A 19,857-nucleotide genomic window follows, 5' to 3' on the forward strand; every position below is an offset into this window, starting at 1 on the left:
GGTCTGTTAAGATGATAAAATTGTTCACAGATGGACAGTCACATTCACATGTCTTGACCTACAAACAATATTATTTATCTCTTGATGTAAGCAAGGGCTCATCAGGAGAAACATTAATTCATAAAACTGTGCAATCATACAGCAGCATATTGTGCGTAAATGCAATATATTATATTGCTAATTACTTTCAACTTCAAGGTACTATTTTAATTCTAATTAATGGAAACAATTCTTCATTTTTATAAAGGATTCTTTGCTTACGGTACCATCATACTGGAATGTTGCGATGAGATGCTAAGAGGCATTTGATGCTAAAGGCACTCCAAATGTGTTTTCTCACAGGGGAAGGTGCTTCTTCTAAATTTTCAATTTACAAATGTTTAAGTAACAACACCAGAATATTCCTTCAATGGCTTCAGTTGGCAGAAATCAAGAGCATTTTTATGAATGAAAAGGAGGACAATTTTTGCTGATTCCTTCCGCTTTGTGCAGATCAGCAGTCCACCCTCCCCACAGGTCGCTAGCTCTAGGAGCAGCATGGGGGGGGTGGTATTTGGGGCTGCAGCACAAGGAAGTTCTACTCCACTGACAGAAATCCCTTTTGTCAGTGGAAATGTTCTGAGGAATCCAAGCCAAAGCAATGGGGAAAAAAACCCCTAGCAGTGTAACAGTTCAAATCCACAGGAGATTTGTGCCATTTCTGTGCAGGATTTAGGAATGAAAAGCCTATGGGAAGTTTAGAGTAAAAATTCTCTCTCCCCCCCCCCCCAAAAAAAAACAAAAAGAAAACTGAGCTGAGTCTCCTCCATCATATTACATACACCAGAACACAGGCAAACTCTAGAGATCAGAGTTCAAAGTAGGAACAAATGAAAGTTTCTGGCTCACCATCACAGAACTGACAATTGTGCCCTGAATACAGGTCAAAATTGTGGACATAGGGCACCCTATGAAACTGAAAATCATGAGGAAAATAATGCATTTAATAGTGATTATAATGATAAGACAACTTGGGTAAATAAATGAGAAGAAAACCCCTGAAGACTACAGTACTGAAATTGTACATCTGCTTTTCTTTGTATGTACACAGAATGTTCTGCTGTTGCTGCCAACTTTGCAAGCAACAAAACAAATGTAGCAGTGACACTTAGCAACTATCCTGAAGTCCGCAACCCGTGTCTTATTTTCACATAATTTTTCAAAAGCACCCGCTTAGTTAAAACACCCCAATCCCAATGTTTTTAAATTGCACGATTCAGATTTAGCAACATGGGTGACACATGTAGAAATAGATTGTAATTTCCCAAAGGTATATTTAACAAATTGCTTATAATTCCCACTAAAGTGCATTAGAAGAAATTAGATTCTTAAGAACTGTCCTTACAGCCTCAGACTAATGACTCATATCAAATTTTTATATTCCAACAATATCCAGACAGATGTCTTGAGAAAGTTAGCAAATGAGAGTGTTGATTACTTCTAGAGTCTGTGATCTCTTTTCTGTTTACTGAAGAGAGGAAAAGAATGTAGCAGAACCAAATTCATATTGCCTTAGTAGAGCACCTATGTTAGTGATCTTGGAACCTCACCTTTTAGCTTGTCAATCTTTTATTGGTCACTAAAAAACTAAATAGCACTACATTCCACCCTGAAGATCCTTATCCAAGGAATTGTCTCTAACTAGATGTTGAAAACATAGTGTTCATAACTGAATACCCTTGAAAGAAAGCTGCAAAAAAATTGTACAGTTGCCATATAAGCACATGAGACAGACTGAGGTTGCAATCTTATGCACATTTAACTAGGAATAAGACTTATTAGCCTTAGGGCTTTTGAGTAAATATGTGAAGACTGGACAATAGATTTTGTTGTGATTTTCTGCAGTGTTGCTAGTAGGCCGAGTAAATAATACTACAGGTTAAAGCAATAAGGGTGACAATCACAGCTGGCACTCAATCTATGAGCTTCCAGGATATAAGGGTCCAATATGAATGACACTGGAATTGTAAAGTATATAGTAAAGTGAAGGGAGACATGCCAGGAGATTACCTACACATGCATGTAGCCCCTATATACTAATTTCCAGAATCAGAAAAAGAATTTTTCTAGGCAGCACAGCACAGTGAAGGCATCCCATGATACAAATTTAAGCTGGGCTGAAACCAGTTTAACTTTTATGGCATTCCTTCCCAGAACTATAGCATTGCAGGAATGCTGATTGTTTTCTGACAGTGTTACCTTGCTTAATTTGGGTCCTAAAATGGGGATTGAGGGAACTCCCCTTTACCCTTCAGCGGCCTCCACCATGCTCTCTCCTTGGTACTGGGGCCACAAATACCTCACATAGTATCCCTTGGCTGTGGCCATGATGCTTAAACAAGTTTGAACCTGGTATAAATTTGCACTGTAACTTCATCATACTATAAGTGCATCACAAGGACTTGAGGCGTGCAAAGACAGCTTGCAGGAGCATTTATCACACTGAAAAATTTCACTATTACCACTGATTTTTAAAAAAAAGAAATATGGGAGATCACATTTCATTGATCAAAAAAACTAACATGTCCACCATGTTTTATAGCCCGCAAGACAGTAGCTTCCATCAAATGGAAGGACTTCCATCAAATGTACAGAGTACCAGTCCAAGTTGATGTATTTCCTGAGACCTTCATGTCGATTTTCAATACACAAATGGAATACTTCTACATTGCTAAACCAGCTGTTCTCTAGAAAGGAGAAACCAAACACAAAAAAAGAAAAGAGAAATTAGATCTTGAGACTATCCAGCTGACATTCTGGATCACAATCTGATTTTCTTCTATAATCCTCACAGCATACTGCATCATTTGACAAAACAGTGTTTTTAAGGCCATGTGAAATTGGCACTTGTTCTAAAGTTACTGGCTCATTGTATTGCCAATCTAGAGACCTTTTCAATTTATCCACCCAGATTCCAAACTCTCCATGCCATTTCCCCTTTCCTTATATACGCATACTCTTCCTCATGCCACCATTTCTACCCTAAGGAAATTTAGTCCTAAAATGCCTAGGACCTGTAACACATATCTTTCCCCTTTCATTACTGGTTATAAGTCACATAGCCCTAAATCTTGACTGTTTATAAGCCTAACATTGATAAGGCACAAAAAATTGTAGCTATCCTTCCAGCTTGAAAGACGCTCGTTGATTCTTAAGAATATCAATGCAACAGAACTTTGGATCCACAATATAATCAGAGAGACTACCTTAGGAATCCACAATATAATCAAAGAGACCACCTTTGCTTCCTCTAGTGGTTGCTTTGATATTTCATCACTCTATAATCCAGTTTATTTCCCTGCACAAAAGAGAGTCAGTTTGGTTTAGTGGTTAACTGTGTGGACTCTTATCTGGGAGAACTGGGTTTGATTACCCACTCCTCCACTTGCACCTGCTGGAATGGCCTTGGGTCAGTCATAGCTCTGGCAGAGGTTGTCCTTGAAAGGACAGCTTCTGAGAGAGCTTCTCAGCCCCACCCACCTCACAGGGTGTTTGTTGTGGGGGAGGAAGATAAAGGAGATTGTGAGCTGCTCTGAGTGGAGGGCGGAATATAAATCCAATGTCGTCGTCTTCACTTTTAAAGCACTCAGGAATAAGCCAGTGGATACAGCAATGAAATACCAGAGCAACTACTAGAAGCAGCAAAATATGTACAGAAAGGAAAAAGATGACACAACACTGGCACTTACACAAAAAATAACACATGAAGAAAAGACCATGGAGGGTAGGGGACTTGGAATCAACTTGCAATTCAGATGTTGCTTATGTACATTTATAAATGGTTTGCTAAACGAACCTTGCTAGTCCGCTCTTTTTAAAGCCTGGATCCTTAATTCCTCTTTTCTCCTCTCCTACCCTCCATGGACGCTTTAAAATCAATATTTAAAATCACTAATCAATTTTACTTTTGTCATTAATACATGGCAAAAAATGTGCAGAACCATTGCATCACTGATGACCATCATTAATATTCAGTACTATAAAATACAAACATGTTAATCAAACACCAGACAGTCAATAGACATTATTTATATACTGGGGCTATGATCACACAAACTAAATAATGCACTTTCAATCCACTTCCCAACTGGATTTTGCTGTGTGAACCGGCAAAATCCAGTTGGAAAGTGAACTGAAAGTGCATTATTTAGTGTGTGTGATCACACCCCCAATCTAATACGGTTTCTAGTAAATGGGGAATATATTAGTGGCTTGAGCACACTATTTTATATAGAACTGATACACAGCAGAATATTTAATCACAGTAATATCGGTTGGAAAGAACTGATTCTTTTCCTATGTGCTTACATTCTCAATGTAACAGTTTTTATATGTGAACATAAAGATGGTCACAGTCACAGATACATAACGACATAATGGCATGGTAGGGTTTCAGATATTTTTCCTGACAACACCAAATGATACAAGAGACTTAACAGTGATCTTAGGCTTCATGCACAATTAATTTGGTTATCTTGAGAACAGAACGACATAGGATGTAAGCATACTGCCATCTCTTTATCACTGTCTATTGCTAGTACCATTTTATGTAATTCCACTGTACTCAAGACAAAATCCACCTCAAACAGGTTGTCTGAAGAGCTGCCATAGAAATGTTCTAAATAAATAAATATTGCAAACATCAGTGTGTTTCTTGCTATAGCAAAAGGCACTTGGTAACTTACAAATTGAATCTAATTCTTGTTCTGGCACTCCCAAAATGTGGCTTATACAGAAAATGTGTGGACAAAATGAATAACTTAGAAGAAGGGACAGCTTCTCTTAAGGAGCAAAAATGCCAACTTAAGGAAGTCCCTTTTTGATCATATCCAAACATTATTGCTGTTATTTATAGTACAATACAGCGTCATAACTGCTTAGGTTTGTGTGATATTGAAGCTTTGGTAAAACAGCCACTTTGCTTCTATCATACAAATAAGTGTTCAAATATACGTGCTATGGTCTCATTACTATTTCACTTCTATCATTAGAAAGTAAAGGAAAGCAATGCATGTTGCCCTCCAGTCTGAAACTTGATTGGCTATCCCAAGCATAGATGATATGTCAGATAAAAACCTTACTACAAAACAAACAACACACTGTTAAAAAGTTCAGCTGATTCTTTCTGGAACCATCACGCTATTAATGTAATCTTTCCTATAACTGTTCAGGCTCAGATCCCACAAATCTCTGGGAATGACCACAACGTAACAACACTCTGGATAAAATGAGAAAAAAGGACCTCAAAGAGTGCTAAGAGTTTATTGAAATGAACTGCCTGAAAGCCAAGCCCAATATGTTTTGGATGAACAAACAGAAATATTCAATCCTGTGATAATATAATGCCTCTTGCATTGTCTCCTGGACTACTGTACTCTAGCCTAGCATCTTATGAGATCCTCTCCTCTCAAATATGAAAGTCAGGTCGAACCATACACCTGGCATATCACAAGCATGAACTGCACACACAAATGGTCAACTTCTATAAGTAGCATAATGGAAGATTCTGTTCACTTACCGTGAAGTCTTCCTTCTCTGTGGTCCCAGAGTGGTCCATTCCTTGACTCCTGGGATCATAGCTCCTCCTCTCTGTGGGCAGGGCCAGCAGACTTGAACCCGGAGGGGAGGTGCTTGACCCTCTGCTTCCAGTCAGTCTTCAAGCCATCACACCTCCCTGTACATAACTGACACTACATAACAAGGAGAGAAAAACAAAACAACACTCTCTCCCTAACTAGCACCTAGACTATCTAGGGCCAAGCCCCACCCCTGGGATTCACCCTACCAACACAGGGTGGGGCAAACTGTGAAACATTCAGAACCCAGATCAGTACAGAAACTGAGGTGGGTAGGAATGGACCACTCTGGGACCACAGTACAGAACAGGTGGGTAGGATTGTCCACTCTGGGACCACAGAGAAGGAAGACTTCATGGTAAGTGAACAGAATCTTCCGTTCTTCAGTGGTCCCAGGAGTGGTCCATTCCTTGACTCCTGGGATGTAAAAAAGCATTGTCCCTGGGTGGGTCTCCTCAGCTTCTCAGTTAGACAGCGTGCTGAAGTACCCTTCTACCAAAGGCAGCCTCAACAGAAGTAAATTTGTCAATCCTATAGTGCCTTGTAAAAGAATGGTTTGATTTCCATGTGGCAGCTTTACAAACTACCTCCATAGAGGGAAACGATCGGTATACTGCTGAAGTAGCTGCCCTCCTGAGGGAATGACCTGTAACTCCCTGCGGGGGTTCTATGCCCTTTGCTTTGTAAGCCTCAATTATACAACCCCTAATCCATCTCCTAATCATGGCAGAAGAAATTCTACTACCTATAGCAGCCTGCCTAAAGGAAACAAAAAGGGACTTGGTCTTGCAGATTTCCTTAGTCCTGTCTAGGTAAAAACTCAATGCTCTGCGGACGTCTAGGCAATGCCACAGCTTTTCCTTATCATGCACTGGGTTCGGACAGAATGAGGCAAGATTATATCCTCACTCTGATTAAAGCTTGAATTAGCTTTGGGAGTGAAGGCTGGATCTGGGCGAAGTACTACTTTATCTTGATGGGACACACAGAGTTCCTTATGACTAGAAAGGGCCTGAATTTCTGATACCCTGCATACTGAGGTAATACTAGCTAAAAACACCCATCTTAAAGGTAAGGAATTTGAGACTGCACGATGCCATAGGTTCAAAAGGTTTGTGGCACAAGGCGTCTAGAACCGTGTTCAGGTTCCATGAAGGAAACTGGTGAACCTAAGGCGGATCAATTTGGGAAACCCCTTTAAGGAAACACCTAATGTGGGGATGGAAAGAAATACATCTTCCCTTCTTCGCCCCCGTAATTGCAGAGATGGCTGCCACCTGCCTACGAAGGGTACTGGTACTAAGGCCTTTGTCCAATCCAGACTGAAGGAATGCAAGGATCGTAGCAATCTTTGCTGACATGGGGTCAATCCTCTCTGTACACCATGACCCAAACACCTGCTAAGTCAGGTTATATACTCTATTAGTGCAAGTTCTCCTGGAGGAGAGCATGGTATCAATTACCTCCTTGGGGTACCCTAGGCTATCTGTTGCCTCTCAAGCTCCAAACAGTGAGATTGAGTAATTCTGGTTGTGGGTGAGTTAGGCTCCCTTGAGTGAGGAGATCCGGGCATAGTGGCAATCTTCACACTGGATCCACTGAGAGCCTCTGTAGGTCCTGAAACCACAGCCTTCTGGGAGACACCACAATTACTTCTGCCCTCTGTTCTTGAACGCTTTGTAGAAACCAGGGCAGAATCTGAAAGGGTGGAAAGGCATAGAGTAGAGCCATGGGCCAGTCCCCATTTAGGGCATCTATGTCCTTGACCCTCTACTTCCTCATCACTTGCTTCGTGTTCTGGAAAAGTACTTGTCCACCTAGTGATTCTGTGCTGATGCAAACAGGTCGACTTCTGGCATTCCGAATCACCTGCAAATTTGAAGGAAGACTGATGATGGAGGGACCATTCTGATTGGTCTAAGGATTGGCGACTCAGCCAATCCGCTAATGTGTTGTCCTGACTGGCCACATGTGTTGCGTGATGGACAAGAAGTGGTTTTCTGCCCACTGGAAAAGAAGTTTTGCTTCGGCATGTAGTGTCTTGAATCTCATTTCCCCTTGCTTGTTAACATAGGCCTTGGCTATCATATCGTCCATCTGTATTAGCACGTGTTTCCCCTCTACGTATCTTGCCGCATTTTAGTAGGCTAACCTTACAGCCCTTTGTTCCAGCAAGTTGATACTTTCTGTGGATTCCTGTACCGACCACTTGCCCTGGGTTACTGTTCCCGCTAGATGGGCTCCCCAACCAAAGAGACTCGCATCGGTCGTCACTACCAATCTCTTCGGGTCCCTCATCACTTGTCCCTGTGTGAAGCAGTTGAGGGCCATCCACCAGCGTAGGACTTGTTTTAAGTGTGTCAGAATTTTCAATTTCAGAGACTTCTTTAGGCTGATTTCCTTCTGGAAGGGTCAAAGAAAAATCTGTAGAGGCTGAGTGTGGGAACAAGCCCACTGCACCACATCCTGGCAGGACACTAGCATTCCCAGGAGTTGTGCTAGGACTATGAGGTCCTCTGTCTTCCCCCTGGATACGCGGGTCAGAAGATCTGACAGCTTGCACCTCTGTTCCTGAGTGAGGAAAACTCTGTCCCTCAGGGTATTGATCTGTACCTCCAAGTGGATCAGGGTCTGAGTTGGTACCAGCGAACTCTTTTGAGTATTGATGACAAACCCATGGTAGGACAGGGTTGAAATGGTCTGTTCCAGAAATACTCTGGTCTGCTCCCAAGATGGTCCTTTACCAGAATGTCATCCAGGTACAGAAACAGAGACATGCCCTGAAGCCGAAGGACTGCCACTAGTGTCACCAGGACCTTGGTAAACACTTTGGGAGATGACATGAGACCAAACGGGAGTGCATGGTACTGCAAACTGATGCCCAGCATAGGCAAACCTCAGAAACCTGCAATGAGAAGGCAATATCAGAATATGGAGGTAACCTTCCGATAGGTCGATTGATGTCATGAAGTCTCCTTGCTGTATGGAGGCTAGAATGGACCTCAGGGTTTCCATTCGAAATTTCCTTGTCACGATGCGCTTGTTCACCCACTTCAGGTCCAGGATACCACAGACATCCCCATTCTTCTTCAGAACAATGAAGAAGACCAAGTAAACTCCCTGAAATTTTTCTTCTTGAGGAACCTCTTCTATCGCTCCTATGCTGACAAGATGGTCAATGGTGAGCAGAAGCAAACAAAGTTTTTCGGGGGATTGAGACCTGAGGACTTCCAGATAATGGCCTCTGGGGATGGAGTGAAATTCCAGTGAGTAGCCATTGGTCACTGTATCCAGAACCCACTTGTCTGAGACTGACTGGTGCCATCTGTGTGCAAAGCTTTGGAGACGTCCCCTGATTCCTGTGTGGGGTGCAGACTTGGCGTAGTCATGCTGAGGTGTTCTTTTTTGGTCCCTTGGAGGAGGGACTCTGCTTTCCCGAGAAAGGTTCTGTTATCTCTCGTCTAGGGTTACCATTTTTGTCTGTAGGTTTTGTGGGTGTTTTGTCTGGAGTCCCTCCTGTTATCCCGAAAGGACTGAAATCTACGCTTGTTCCTATTTTCTTGTCTCTTGGAGGGAAGGACCTTTTTTTTATCCCTGTCTTCTATCAGGTATCTGTCCAGTGCTTCTCCGAAGAGGAAACCTCCTTTAAAAGAAACTGCGGCCACCTTTGCTCTAGCGGAGGGGTCGGCATCCCAATTCCGCAGCCATGTGTTCCTGCGAGCAGTGACGCCGGATGCCATTGCTCTGGCCAATAGCTGTACTGGCTCTAAGGTGGAATCTGCTACAAAAGCATTAGCCAAGGTGGCTTTCTTCAAGACATATTTCACATCTTTGGGAAGGTCGTCCCTTTTGGAGAGCTGCAGATACAGGAGGCTCTGCAGAAGAGGGAGGCTGTAGCTGAGGGAGTTGGAGGATGTTTCAAAATCCCTTCTGAGTGCCTGTTCTATTCTCTTGTCAGTCTTTTGGCATCCCATCAGCATCCATTGGGAGAATAGAATTAGAAGCCAGGCTGTTGACTGAGTCGTCCACAATAGGCAGTTTCAGCCGTCTGGTTGCTTCAGGAATAAATTAGTAGAATTTAGAAAAGGTAGAAGTAGCAGCTTTGGGCTTCGCAGGATGTTCCCATTCAGCTTTGATGATAAGAGAAAAGATCTGCTGGCAATGGGACTTGAAGGGGTTTGTAATTGGATTTGGGAATAGTGACTTCATCTCCCACTGGGAAGTCTATATCTTCCTCCTCCTTGTCCTTGGGTGTGTACTGAGTCCTGATGACCTTAGGTAACAGGCGCGTGTAAATGTTCTGGGGAAAAAGTTTAGAATGATTGGCAGCAATGGTCTCTTATCTTCCTCTGAAAGTTCCCCATCATCGTTAGGCAGGCAGTCCTCAGAGATGTCAGAATCCTCCTCCTGATCTGAATAAGCAGGGCTTTGGGACTGAGATGCTGTTTGACCCCGTCATTCTTCGTTTGGAAGGGCCAGGGGGACAGAATTCCTCTTTATGCTTCTGTTTGGAAGCTTTCTCGGGTGGGGTTTCTGGCTGAGGGCTTGCTAGAGAAGCGTTCTGAACCTTCCTTCTGACCAGTTGTTGAATCCAAGAAAACAAATTGGCTTTAGCATCCTCCCCTGCAAGATCCATAGCTTGGGCATCTGTTCCATCTTCCTGGATAGGGGAGTCAGCAAGCTCCAAATCGTATGTGGCATCCTCCATGAATGTTCCCTTGGGAAAATTAGAGAGGGTGGCTATCTTGAGGTTCTATAACTGAAAGTGAAAGAAGATAGAAGATGGCTGCTTTCCCACCTAAACACAGCCCTGTTTCCACCTTCCCCACCACACTGGGAAACCAATAGTGGCTATAGCCCCTTTGGCTTCAGATCCCTCTATGCAATGTGGTTCCTTTCCACCCTGTACTTCTTTCCTGTCCCTTTAGCAGCAAAAAACCTCCTTTTCTTTGCATAAGATGAAGGGACGAAAGAGGGGAGGGGGGAAGGGTAAGAAGGGGGGGTAGAAAGATGGTGGGGACAGACCCTGGTCGACCTCCTCACCCCACATGGAGGCTGTGCTCCCCGACTTCCCTACTGGGAAGTTCTTACCAGGCTCCTCTGAAGTGCTTTGAGTTGCTGCCGGTTACCGCTGCTGTTGGTCTGAGGCATGCCTCTCTCCCTTTCTGAGTCCGACGGACTGGAAGGGCTGCGCGGTGCCGAGGGTTCTCTCCCAGCTCAGCCGCCAGCCAGCAGGTCCCCGGGATTGCCGCGGTGCCCTCACACTGGGCGTGGGAACCGGGGGGGGGGGGGGTTGGTCTGCAGTCTCCCTGCATGCTGCGGGGCCGCGGACCGTAGGAAGCAGCAATCAAAGCCATGCGGATTCCAACGTCGGCGGGTGGGGGGGGGATCCCCGCTCTCTTCTTCTGTGCGCAGCGCTCGAGCGCCTAGTCTTTTTTTTGGTCCTCTGGGCAAAGAGCCTAGAGCTCTGCTGGCACGTCCTGCTCTAAGGCAGGGCCAAACAGACTGGAAGCAGAGGGTCAAGCACCTCCCCTCCAGATTCAAGTCTGCTGGCCCTGCCCACAGAGAGGAGGAGCTGTGATCCCAGGAGTCAAGGAATGGATCACTTCTAGGGCCACTGGAGAACAGCAGACTAACAATATCATGGATCATATGAGTGGCAACTTGCAGTGCAATTAGACTGGCTTTTAACAGTTTAAAATAGACAGAGATCCTAGCATTCCATTCTTGATATGGTACTTAGAATACTGGAAAATAATTATACCAGGAGCTATTCAGCAATTTACAACTATTATTTAACATAAAGTAGAGTGCTGGTCTAGATTATTTTACTTCATTCAACAAATAGTAAACTATTCTACACTTACTTCAATTTTTGATTTACCCACAAAATGGGAAAGGTTATTGGGGTTTTGACTCTGACAGGGAAAAAAACATGTCTTGGACAGTATTTCAATAAAAAAAATATTGGTTTGTTATGGCATCTATTGCTTTGGACTTCTTGAGCATGGATATGCTTTGGACTTCTTGAGCATGGATATTACAGGATGAGTTCTAAGATGGTTGTTTGGACAGACTGCCCACAATGTGCACTGTTGGAACTCTGTCTGGGGCAGTGATGCTCTGTATTTTTGGTGCTGGGGGGGCACAGTGGGAGGGCTTCTAGTGTTTTGGCCTCACTGATGGACCTCCTGTTGGCGCCTGGTTTTGTTTGTTTGTTTCTGGCCACTGTGTGACACAGAGTGTTGGACTGGATGGCCCATTGGCCTGATCCAACATGGCTTCTCTTATGTTCTTAATACATTCAGGCAGGGCTTTTTTTGAACAGGAACGCACAGGAACGCAGTTCCGGCTAGCTTGACATCAGAGGGTGTGGCCTAATATGCAAATAAGTTTCTGCTGGGCTTTTTCTACAAAAAAGACCCATGCTAAAAATAGTGATGTCAGGGGGTGTGGTCTAATATGAAAATGAGTTCCTGCTGGGCCTTTTCTACAAAAAAGGTCCTGCATTCAGGATACAGAATAGTACTCTCACTGGATAATCCTGAAAAGTTGGGTAAATCAAAAAGAGTGCAATATATCTCAGTCTCTTCCCCACCTCTGTCTTTAGACTAAGACTAAATGTGCTCTGTCCAAGAGTAATTGGTATGGAAATCTTTCTAGATTCATAATAGTGGCAGATTAATATTTGAGACATAAACTTTGCAATCATATGTTTGTACAATTAGATAGTTGTTTTTTTCCTCAGGGCTTATCTTACAGTTTTTCAGCATTCTCAAAGTGATCTGGTTCTCTTGATATAGCACCCAGTCCACCCATCCTTCCTTCCACTAGCTGTTGCATTACTGACTGTTCTCCCACTGCTGAAATTGTTCCTGAGCAAAGAATTTACAGCTGCCAACACCACATACATGCATCTGGGTTTTGCAGCATGGAAGCACACAGCTGTTACTGGTTAAGCAAGAAGTATGAAGTGTAAGATATACCAGGGCTAGGTAGATAGTGCTTGTGTAACACTCCTCCTCACTTAAAGGGATAAAAAGGCAATATCCCCTTTTGATGAAGTAAAATAATTAAACAGAAATGATATAAAAGAAATTAAATACATATATGTTATCACAAGATCACTTAACAATGACTATCTACCTGGTTGCCTTGAACCACCTTACAGTCACACAATCATATATGGCTGATGAGTGGTAAAAATATATTAATGGTGATGTCTATATATTTCAGGCTAGTCAAAGAGAACATTATATTGTGAATTTTCTTTCAAAATAATTGAAACATCTGACTCCCACTTGATAGTCCATAAAATAATTTCTCACTCAACATGTTACTAGTGGAACTGTGAATTTAAAATGTTCTGCTTTCAGTTTCCCTACATTTGTTTGTTTATTTATTTAATTAGATTTGTATCCCGCCCTCCCCTTACGGGCTCAGGGCTGCTAACAACATTTTAAAACAACAATTCAGCTTAAAAACAAGACAATAAAATAAAACAACAATATAACAATTTACAAAACTATAAGCTGGTCATCCAAGATTTGTTTACCATCGCTGCTATTATTGCTTTGGCGCTTACATATTGCTGACATTATTACTACTGTTACGTTGGCGCTCAGATGTTGTTATAGTGCCGGTCAGGCTCTTAGAGCTATGATGTAAATTTTATAATTATAGCGGTTGCCTGCCTCAGGTGTTAAATGCAAGCCAAAAGAGTTCAGTCTTGCAGGCCCTGTGGAACAGTACCAGGTCCCGCAGAGCTCTAATTTCTTCTGGAAGTGCATTCTACCAAATTGGGGCTGCCACAGAAAAAGCCTTGGCCCTGATGGTGGCCCACCACACTTCTTTTGGCCTAGAAATTGTTAAAAGATTTTGAGAGCCTGAGCATAGTGCCTGCTGGGATACGTATGGGGAAAGGTGGTCTCAAAAGTAAGCAGGCCTCAGGCCATATAGGGCTTTAAAGGTTAAAACCAGCAGCTTGAAGTGAATCCAGAACACCACAGGCAACCAGTGCAATGTTTGCAGCAAAGGTTGAATGTGCACCCATACAGGCAGCTCCAATAACAACCTGGCCGCTGTATTCTGCACTAGTTGCAGCTTCCAGAATTGAGTCAAGGGCAGCCCTATGTAGAGGGCATTACAGTAATCTGTTCTTGAGGTGACCATCACATGGATCACTGTTGCCAAGTCACTGCGCTCGAGGAATGGAATCAACTGCCTTATCCACCGAAGATGGTAGACTACATACCCTGTAGCTGAGGGTATGTCTGGATTAGTAGCTATTTGCACCATCTCCTGCTAGTGATGCAAACAGAAAAGTATAATTCCAGGATCTGTCATAGTACTTCATGTCTTGTTTTTACATGCAAAATATTTTGCACCCATTGAAGAGGTATAGGATTTATATGATGGATCAAGGTGGAAGTCTCATGCTGTTCCTCTTCCTGGCCACTATCTCACCTTTCTGCTCCTTTATTATTAGACACCTTTAAACATGTTTCTAAACTATTAATTGGTATCATGGTATCAATGCTGTATACAACCCAGAATCCCAGATGCTTCACTATCCTGCCTGAATATACTGTCCCCGTTCAGTTTCTGCCAGCACAGGACCAAATTTATAGAAGTTGGCTAAATTCAAGTTCACAAATCTAGAGTTTATCAAGATTTTTGTTTAAACCTAAGTTTGCAATGATGGAAGGAGTTAAATATTTATGTACAAGAAACACAAACATTTTCCCAGGACAGCAATAGACAAAGTCAAAACACTTTAGGTAAATCAGGGCAAAAAATAAAGGATGTTGTATAGGCAAATAATCTTCCATTTCTTTTGAGAATGTTCTCATTAAGGCATATCACAGAAATGGTGCAAATTTCTAAAGTGCATCATAGACAGTAAATAATTGATTATGCCTGAACACATTAACAAAAAGTATTTCTCTATTCCAGGGTCAACCACTCACAGCCATAGAGCAGCAAGTAACTACAAAATGGCAAGTTACCAGGAAAGCTGCATTCCATAAACGGTTGATAAAACTACTGTTATGAACATTACAATGAACCATTCACAATCATCCCTAGGGGCAAGCAAAGCTGAAATTCCACACTATCATGGAACAAAATGCAACCAAAAATCATTCACACACAATTTCACACAACACCAACAGTGTCAAAGAACTGAAACACACACACATTCAAAAATATTAAGAGCTGACCATGAGTTCAAATGTAAAATGGAAAAAGGTGGTATATTAAGAGCGTTTTTGCACTGACCTTACTCAGGAGCGACGTCCCTCTTCACCGCGCAGCGTCTGCGCAGATTTCGCACTAATTGCTCTGCAGAACCCGGAAGAGCCGCAAAGTCCTGCGGCTTTTGCCAAAAGCCAGTTTACATTTGTGACGCAAAAGCCATGGGACTTTGCGGCTCTTCCGGGTTCTGCGGAGCAATTAGTACGAAATCCGCGCAGACGCTGCGCGGTGAAGAGGGACGTCGCTCCCGAGTAAGGTCAGTGTGAAAACGCCCTAAGAGAGTTTTCCCGCAGTGCAGCCAAAGGGAATACAGGTGAGCATAGTGTCATCATAGCCAACTATGTAAGAAGAAGAAAATAACAGATGGGTGGTTCTGTACAGGTCTGCAGCAAAGGCCTCTTTCCTTTGACTATCAGACTTGGTAACAAAGAGAGGGGCTCACAGATAATGATTTCATCTGATTTCTACTTGAAAAGAGAGAAATAACAAGCTATTTACATACCCTCTCACTTAATATTCTTTAGCTTTAGCACAAGCCTGTGCTGTATGGTTCAGCTACATGTCCAAAAGAAAGCAGGTTGTATGACCAGCATCGGAACTGATCACTTGTACCTTAGCCAATTTGCTGAAGGATCTTTTCTTCCTTTTGAGGAAGTTTATTCCTTAAAAGAAAGAACAGATCCTTCAGCAAACTGGCAAATGCACATGTTAAAAGCAACACTGTACAAATGCACAATCTTTCAGTAGGTCACAAAACATTATATTACTCCACCCTCATGCATGCTGATAGGATTATACTTCATATGGATGGACTTCACACATGAGTTTCAAAATAGTGTACAGGCACAACAAATTCCTTAATATCAAGGCACATGGAGCAATTTCAGCAAAGAACTATCCTTTCACTGTTGCTCAATGCCCTGGAATGGGTGCAGGCCTCTTTGAAGTACTTCTACTATCTTTCTGTATCATTTCACAGATACGTGTCAGCGGAATATTTATGATGACAACTCTTCTTATGCCAATCAGAAATGTTCAGGAGCATTTTTATAAAGGAATTAGAATTGCAGTATAACGGAACAGTCCAGAACTGTTATTTTATAAGAGAACAGAATTGTAGTCTATTGCAGGGGTGGCAAACAGTAGCTCTCCAAATGTTTTTTGCCTACAACTCCCATCAGCCCCAGCCATTGGCCATACTGGCTGGGGCTGATGGGAGTTGTAGGCAAAAACATCTGGAGAGCCACCATTGGCCACTCCTGGTCTATTACAATGTCTGTTGTATGTCTCATCTTGCTTTTACTGCAGTGTTTTCTGCCTTTGCAATCCACTTTCTGCAATGTTCATGGAAAGTAACACTTTCTATTTGTATTGTTTTCAAATTCTGTAATACTAGTCCCTATAGCATGGTTTATACTGATTGAATTGTTTTTATATTTTGTAATTCTCCTTGAGTCTTATTAAGAAAGATCAAGTAAATAAAAATAACTTATGTTTGAAGAACAAATACCAAAGCTAGCACTAGCATTTTGAAGATGCTCATGTCCAAGACTGAAGTCTTGGTTTGCTCTGGTAAAGTAAGACTGATGAAGAAAAAACAACTGTGATCTATCCGTTTCTGACATAATTCATCATTCATCCAAATACAGAAGCCTACAAATGGGAAATGAATTAATAAACATGTGGCGGTTTGGGAACATTGCACATAGGCCAATTCAGGCCTGTTACACTCAACAGGGAGCTAAATTGCATCCTGAGGAAAGACCTTGGCTGACAGTCAGAATACAAAGTACTGGAGTAGACAGGTCAACAGCCAGATTTAATATAAGGTGGATTCATTTATCCACATGATAACATGTTCTTTGCAAACATTATTCACATTTTACATTTTGGCTGCATTCAAACATCACAACAACCGGTGTTTTGATCAAATCTCAGTTAGTCACGTCGTCTGAATGCAGAAGTCCAAACAAAACAGGGTTAATTAGTTTGTATCAGTCTATGATTTCAAGCCAGGGTTTGTAGCCACAATTAGTTCAAATCATGATTTGTTGTGATAACTGCATTTACAAACAATGTTTGCTGCAAATTCGACAAATGAGATTGTCTTTCTTGCTCCAAGATGGGAAAGAGGCAAACAAACTGGGGTTTATGTGCAGACAAGAACTGCTTACTTATTTCTTGTAGACAAACCATAATCCGTTGCACAACCACTGTTAAAGTTAAAACAGCTTATTCCTATACACGTAAGGTGCAAAGTGGCCCTAACAACTGTGTTATAACTGTGTTACTTAAAGATAGGTTGGTGATTTGAAGCATTCTTGTTCTACCTTAAATGTATATAAATGGCTATTATTCTGTAACTGATAATATATTTTACCCTACCTGAATCTTTGCTTTCTAGTTTGCAGGAGCATTATTTGATACCTTATCTTCATACATTCCTCCTTTCTAAGTGGACTTCTGATAATCTCTCATATTCATACACACACACACATATGTATATACACACACTACATGTACAAGCTGTTCTCAATGGTACTCACAGGCAAGCACTTCCCACTTGAAGCTGCAAAGAAAAAAATAGCATACGAAAGCTTAAGCTGTAATCCAGTGCAGGTATAAAAAGCAAAAAGCAGAGCAGCATACAGAAAGAGAATGGATGCAATCCCCACGAACAAGGAGACTAGGATGGCCATATCCAAAATCATAGCACAAGCCCAAGTCCATTAACGTTAATTAGTGAAGTAAGAGCTATCATGATTAAATATATGGCAGTTTTCAGTTTTCAACAAAGTAGCAGAAGGTGCAAAAATAAGTGTGTACCTCTATTTTCTCAACATTACCACCCCCAATCAACATACTCCAATTTTAGAATGACGCCTTTGCTGGAGATCAAGTCAGTTATCCCACTCTTATTTACTAGGCTGGTACTGATCCTGCTCAGAAGAGCTCTATAAAATAAAGCAAGATTTCAGAACCTGCTTCATTTGTGCCATATCCCTCCCCCTTTGACAAATCTGCCCCTAACACTGCTCTTGTTCTTATATTAGGTTTGATTCCCCACTCCTCCACCTGCGGCTGCTGGAATGGCCTTGGGTCAGCCATAGCTATCTCAGAGCTGTCCTTGAAAGGGCAGCTTCTGTGAGAGCTCTCTCAGCCCCACCCAACTCAAAGGTTGTCTGTTGTGGGGGAGGAAGATAAGGAGATTGTAAGCCACTCTGAGACTCTGATTCAGGGTGGAGGGCAGAATATAAATCTAATGTCATTGTCATTACTATGCAAAGCCTGACATCTCATGTCTCACAGTAGCATAACAAAATGAGTCTTCATAGTGGGATATCATAGCCAATGAATAGGGGCCTCTATGTAATTTGCTAATTTGCAGCACCACTCCAGGGACTGTTCTAGTGGAGCATCTCCAACTACAGTATGTAGTAAACATGGGGCCCAGATCTATACCCTTGTTCTACTACAAAGCATCTGAATGCACAGTGTAGCCTTAGAAGCACTGGATTAAAAAGAAAAAAGGCAAGAAAAATTACACATTTTGCAAAAAGAGCTTATTTTACAGCACACTCAATTTTTGTTAGGCAAAGACGTTTATCCTGTCTAAAGGACACGTATAGCAGCCTTGGTTTTTGTTGGTATTAAAAGTGCAACCTGCTTTGTTCTACTGCTTCAGATCAACATGGCTGCCCACCTGGATCTTGGTAACAACCAGTTTTTGAATAGTAATAATGGCTATCCACCTAAGGAAGTTATGAGTACATTGTATCTGCAGGAAAAGGTTCCACAGGATCCAGTGAAAAGCTTTATGTATCTGTCCAATTTGTTTTAAAATGGTACATATTGCTTAAATGGAGGGACTTTTTCTGTTTCTGAAATGCAGTTTTTTGTAAAAGAAAAACTTTGCAGCAGTTGAAGATGTCATTCCTTTTCAGTCAATTGTTCATAATGGAATTCTAAAAGATGAAAGAATCAAAGTGCACGATTTTTGAATTCTACATTCATTACATTCTACAGCCATTAAAGAACACTTGCTCAGTATTCTGTGTGTGTCACATACACCAAGAGATCTATGAAACCTCCAGCAATGCATTAGATGTAGTGCAAAAGATTGCTTCCAAAAGCAGAAATTGATATGCACGTTCAGAAGCATTTAGTCCCACACAAAAGGGCTCTTGGAATCCTGACTTTTTATAGTAGTTCTATCCAAAGATCAATATATGTCAGAGATAGAATTTCTGAAAGGTAGCCTTCAGTTAACATTCATACATTCAAAGATAGCATTGCATTACACATAGCAAATATAATTTGGACTTGCCAGTGGAACAAGAACATAAAAAACACCGCTAGCATTCAAAATGGCAGTGTTAACATTCTGAATTTAATTAAAATGATAATTGGTAGGCAGAGAGGATAGAACTGCATACCCTTCCCACCTTTAATTACTTTCAATGGAATGACAAAGGTAAATGATTCTACATTATGAAGAACTACAGTGAGAAATTCATAATTTTGCCCAATTTTTGCACTGCTTTGAATCAATTGCAAATGTGGCTTTCTGATAATTTAGGAGAGAGGATTTACCACCTGAACACCGTCTTGCAGCTTCTGTTCATCGGCCACATCCCGAGACTCTGGGAACAGCAGAGACCCCACTGGGTTGAGAGGCTTGCTCCCAACACTGTAATTGCGAGGACGCCTTACTGTGTCCGAGCTGGCTAATGGTGTAAAACTGTTCCTTCTCATCCTTACAGGGGTTTGGTTCTTTGGAAGGTTGTTCTGATTGAAAATGGAGGATACCGTAAAGAATGAAAAGTCAAACTACAAAATTTTAAATCAAAGTTAATAGCATAGACACTGTATATGTACGTGCATGTCTATATATGACATTGATTTTCAGGACTGACATGGAGCCCTCTGACAAAATAACTGATTTGTAGTCTCAAGCATCCAATCAGCAATACATGTACCCTGATCT

The 19,857-nt window shown here is 41.9% G+C and overlaps 1 protein-coding gene across 2 annotated transcripts in view; it reads right to left on the reverse strand.

Annotated features, from left to right (window-relative positions):
• Positions 1-2,033: 2,033 nt before the first annotated feature.
• The window catches only part of PFKFB2 (6-phosphofructo-2-kinase/fructose-2,6-biphosphatase 2), a 58,396-nt gene continuing 40,572 nt past the window's right edge, over positions 2,034-19,857 (reverse strand). The window contains exons 15-17 of one of the 2 annotated variants that reach the window (XM_060231275.1): positions 19,467-19,658; positions 17,417-17,439; positions 2,645-2,726 (exon numbers count right to left, since the gene is read on the reverse strand). In XM_060231275.1, the coding sequence (XP_060087258.1) occupies positions 2,711-2,726; positions 17,417-17,439; positions 19,467-19,658 (231 nt within the window). In that variant the 3' untranslated portion in view covers positions 2,645-2,710. Of the gene's footprint in view, positions 2,727-17,416; positions 17,440-19,466; positions 19,659-19,857 lie in introns of both variants that reach the window. The other variant, XM_060231276.1, reaches the window with a different exon arrangement.

This window comes from Heteronotia binoei, chromosome 2, assembly GCF_032191835.1.
Source record: "Heteronotia binoei isolate CCM8104 ecotype False Entrance Well chromosome 2, APGP_CSIRO_Hbin_v1, whole genome shotgun sequence".
Taxonomy (NCBI): Eukaryota; Metazoa; Chordata; class Lepidosauria; order Squamata; family Gekkonidae; genus Heteronotia; species Heteronotia binoei.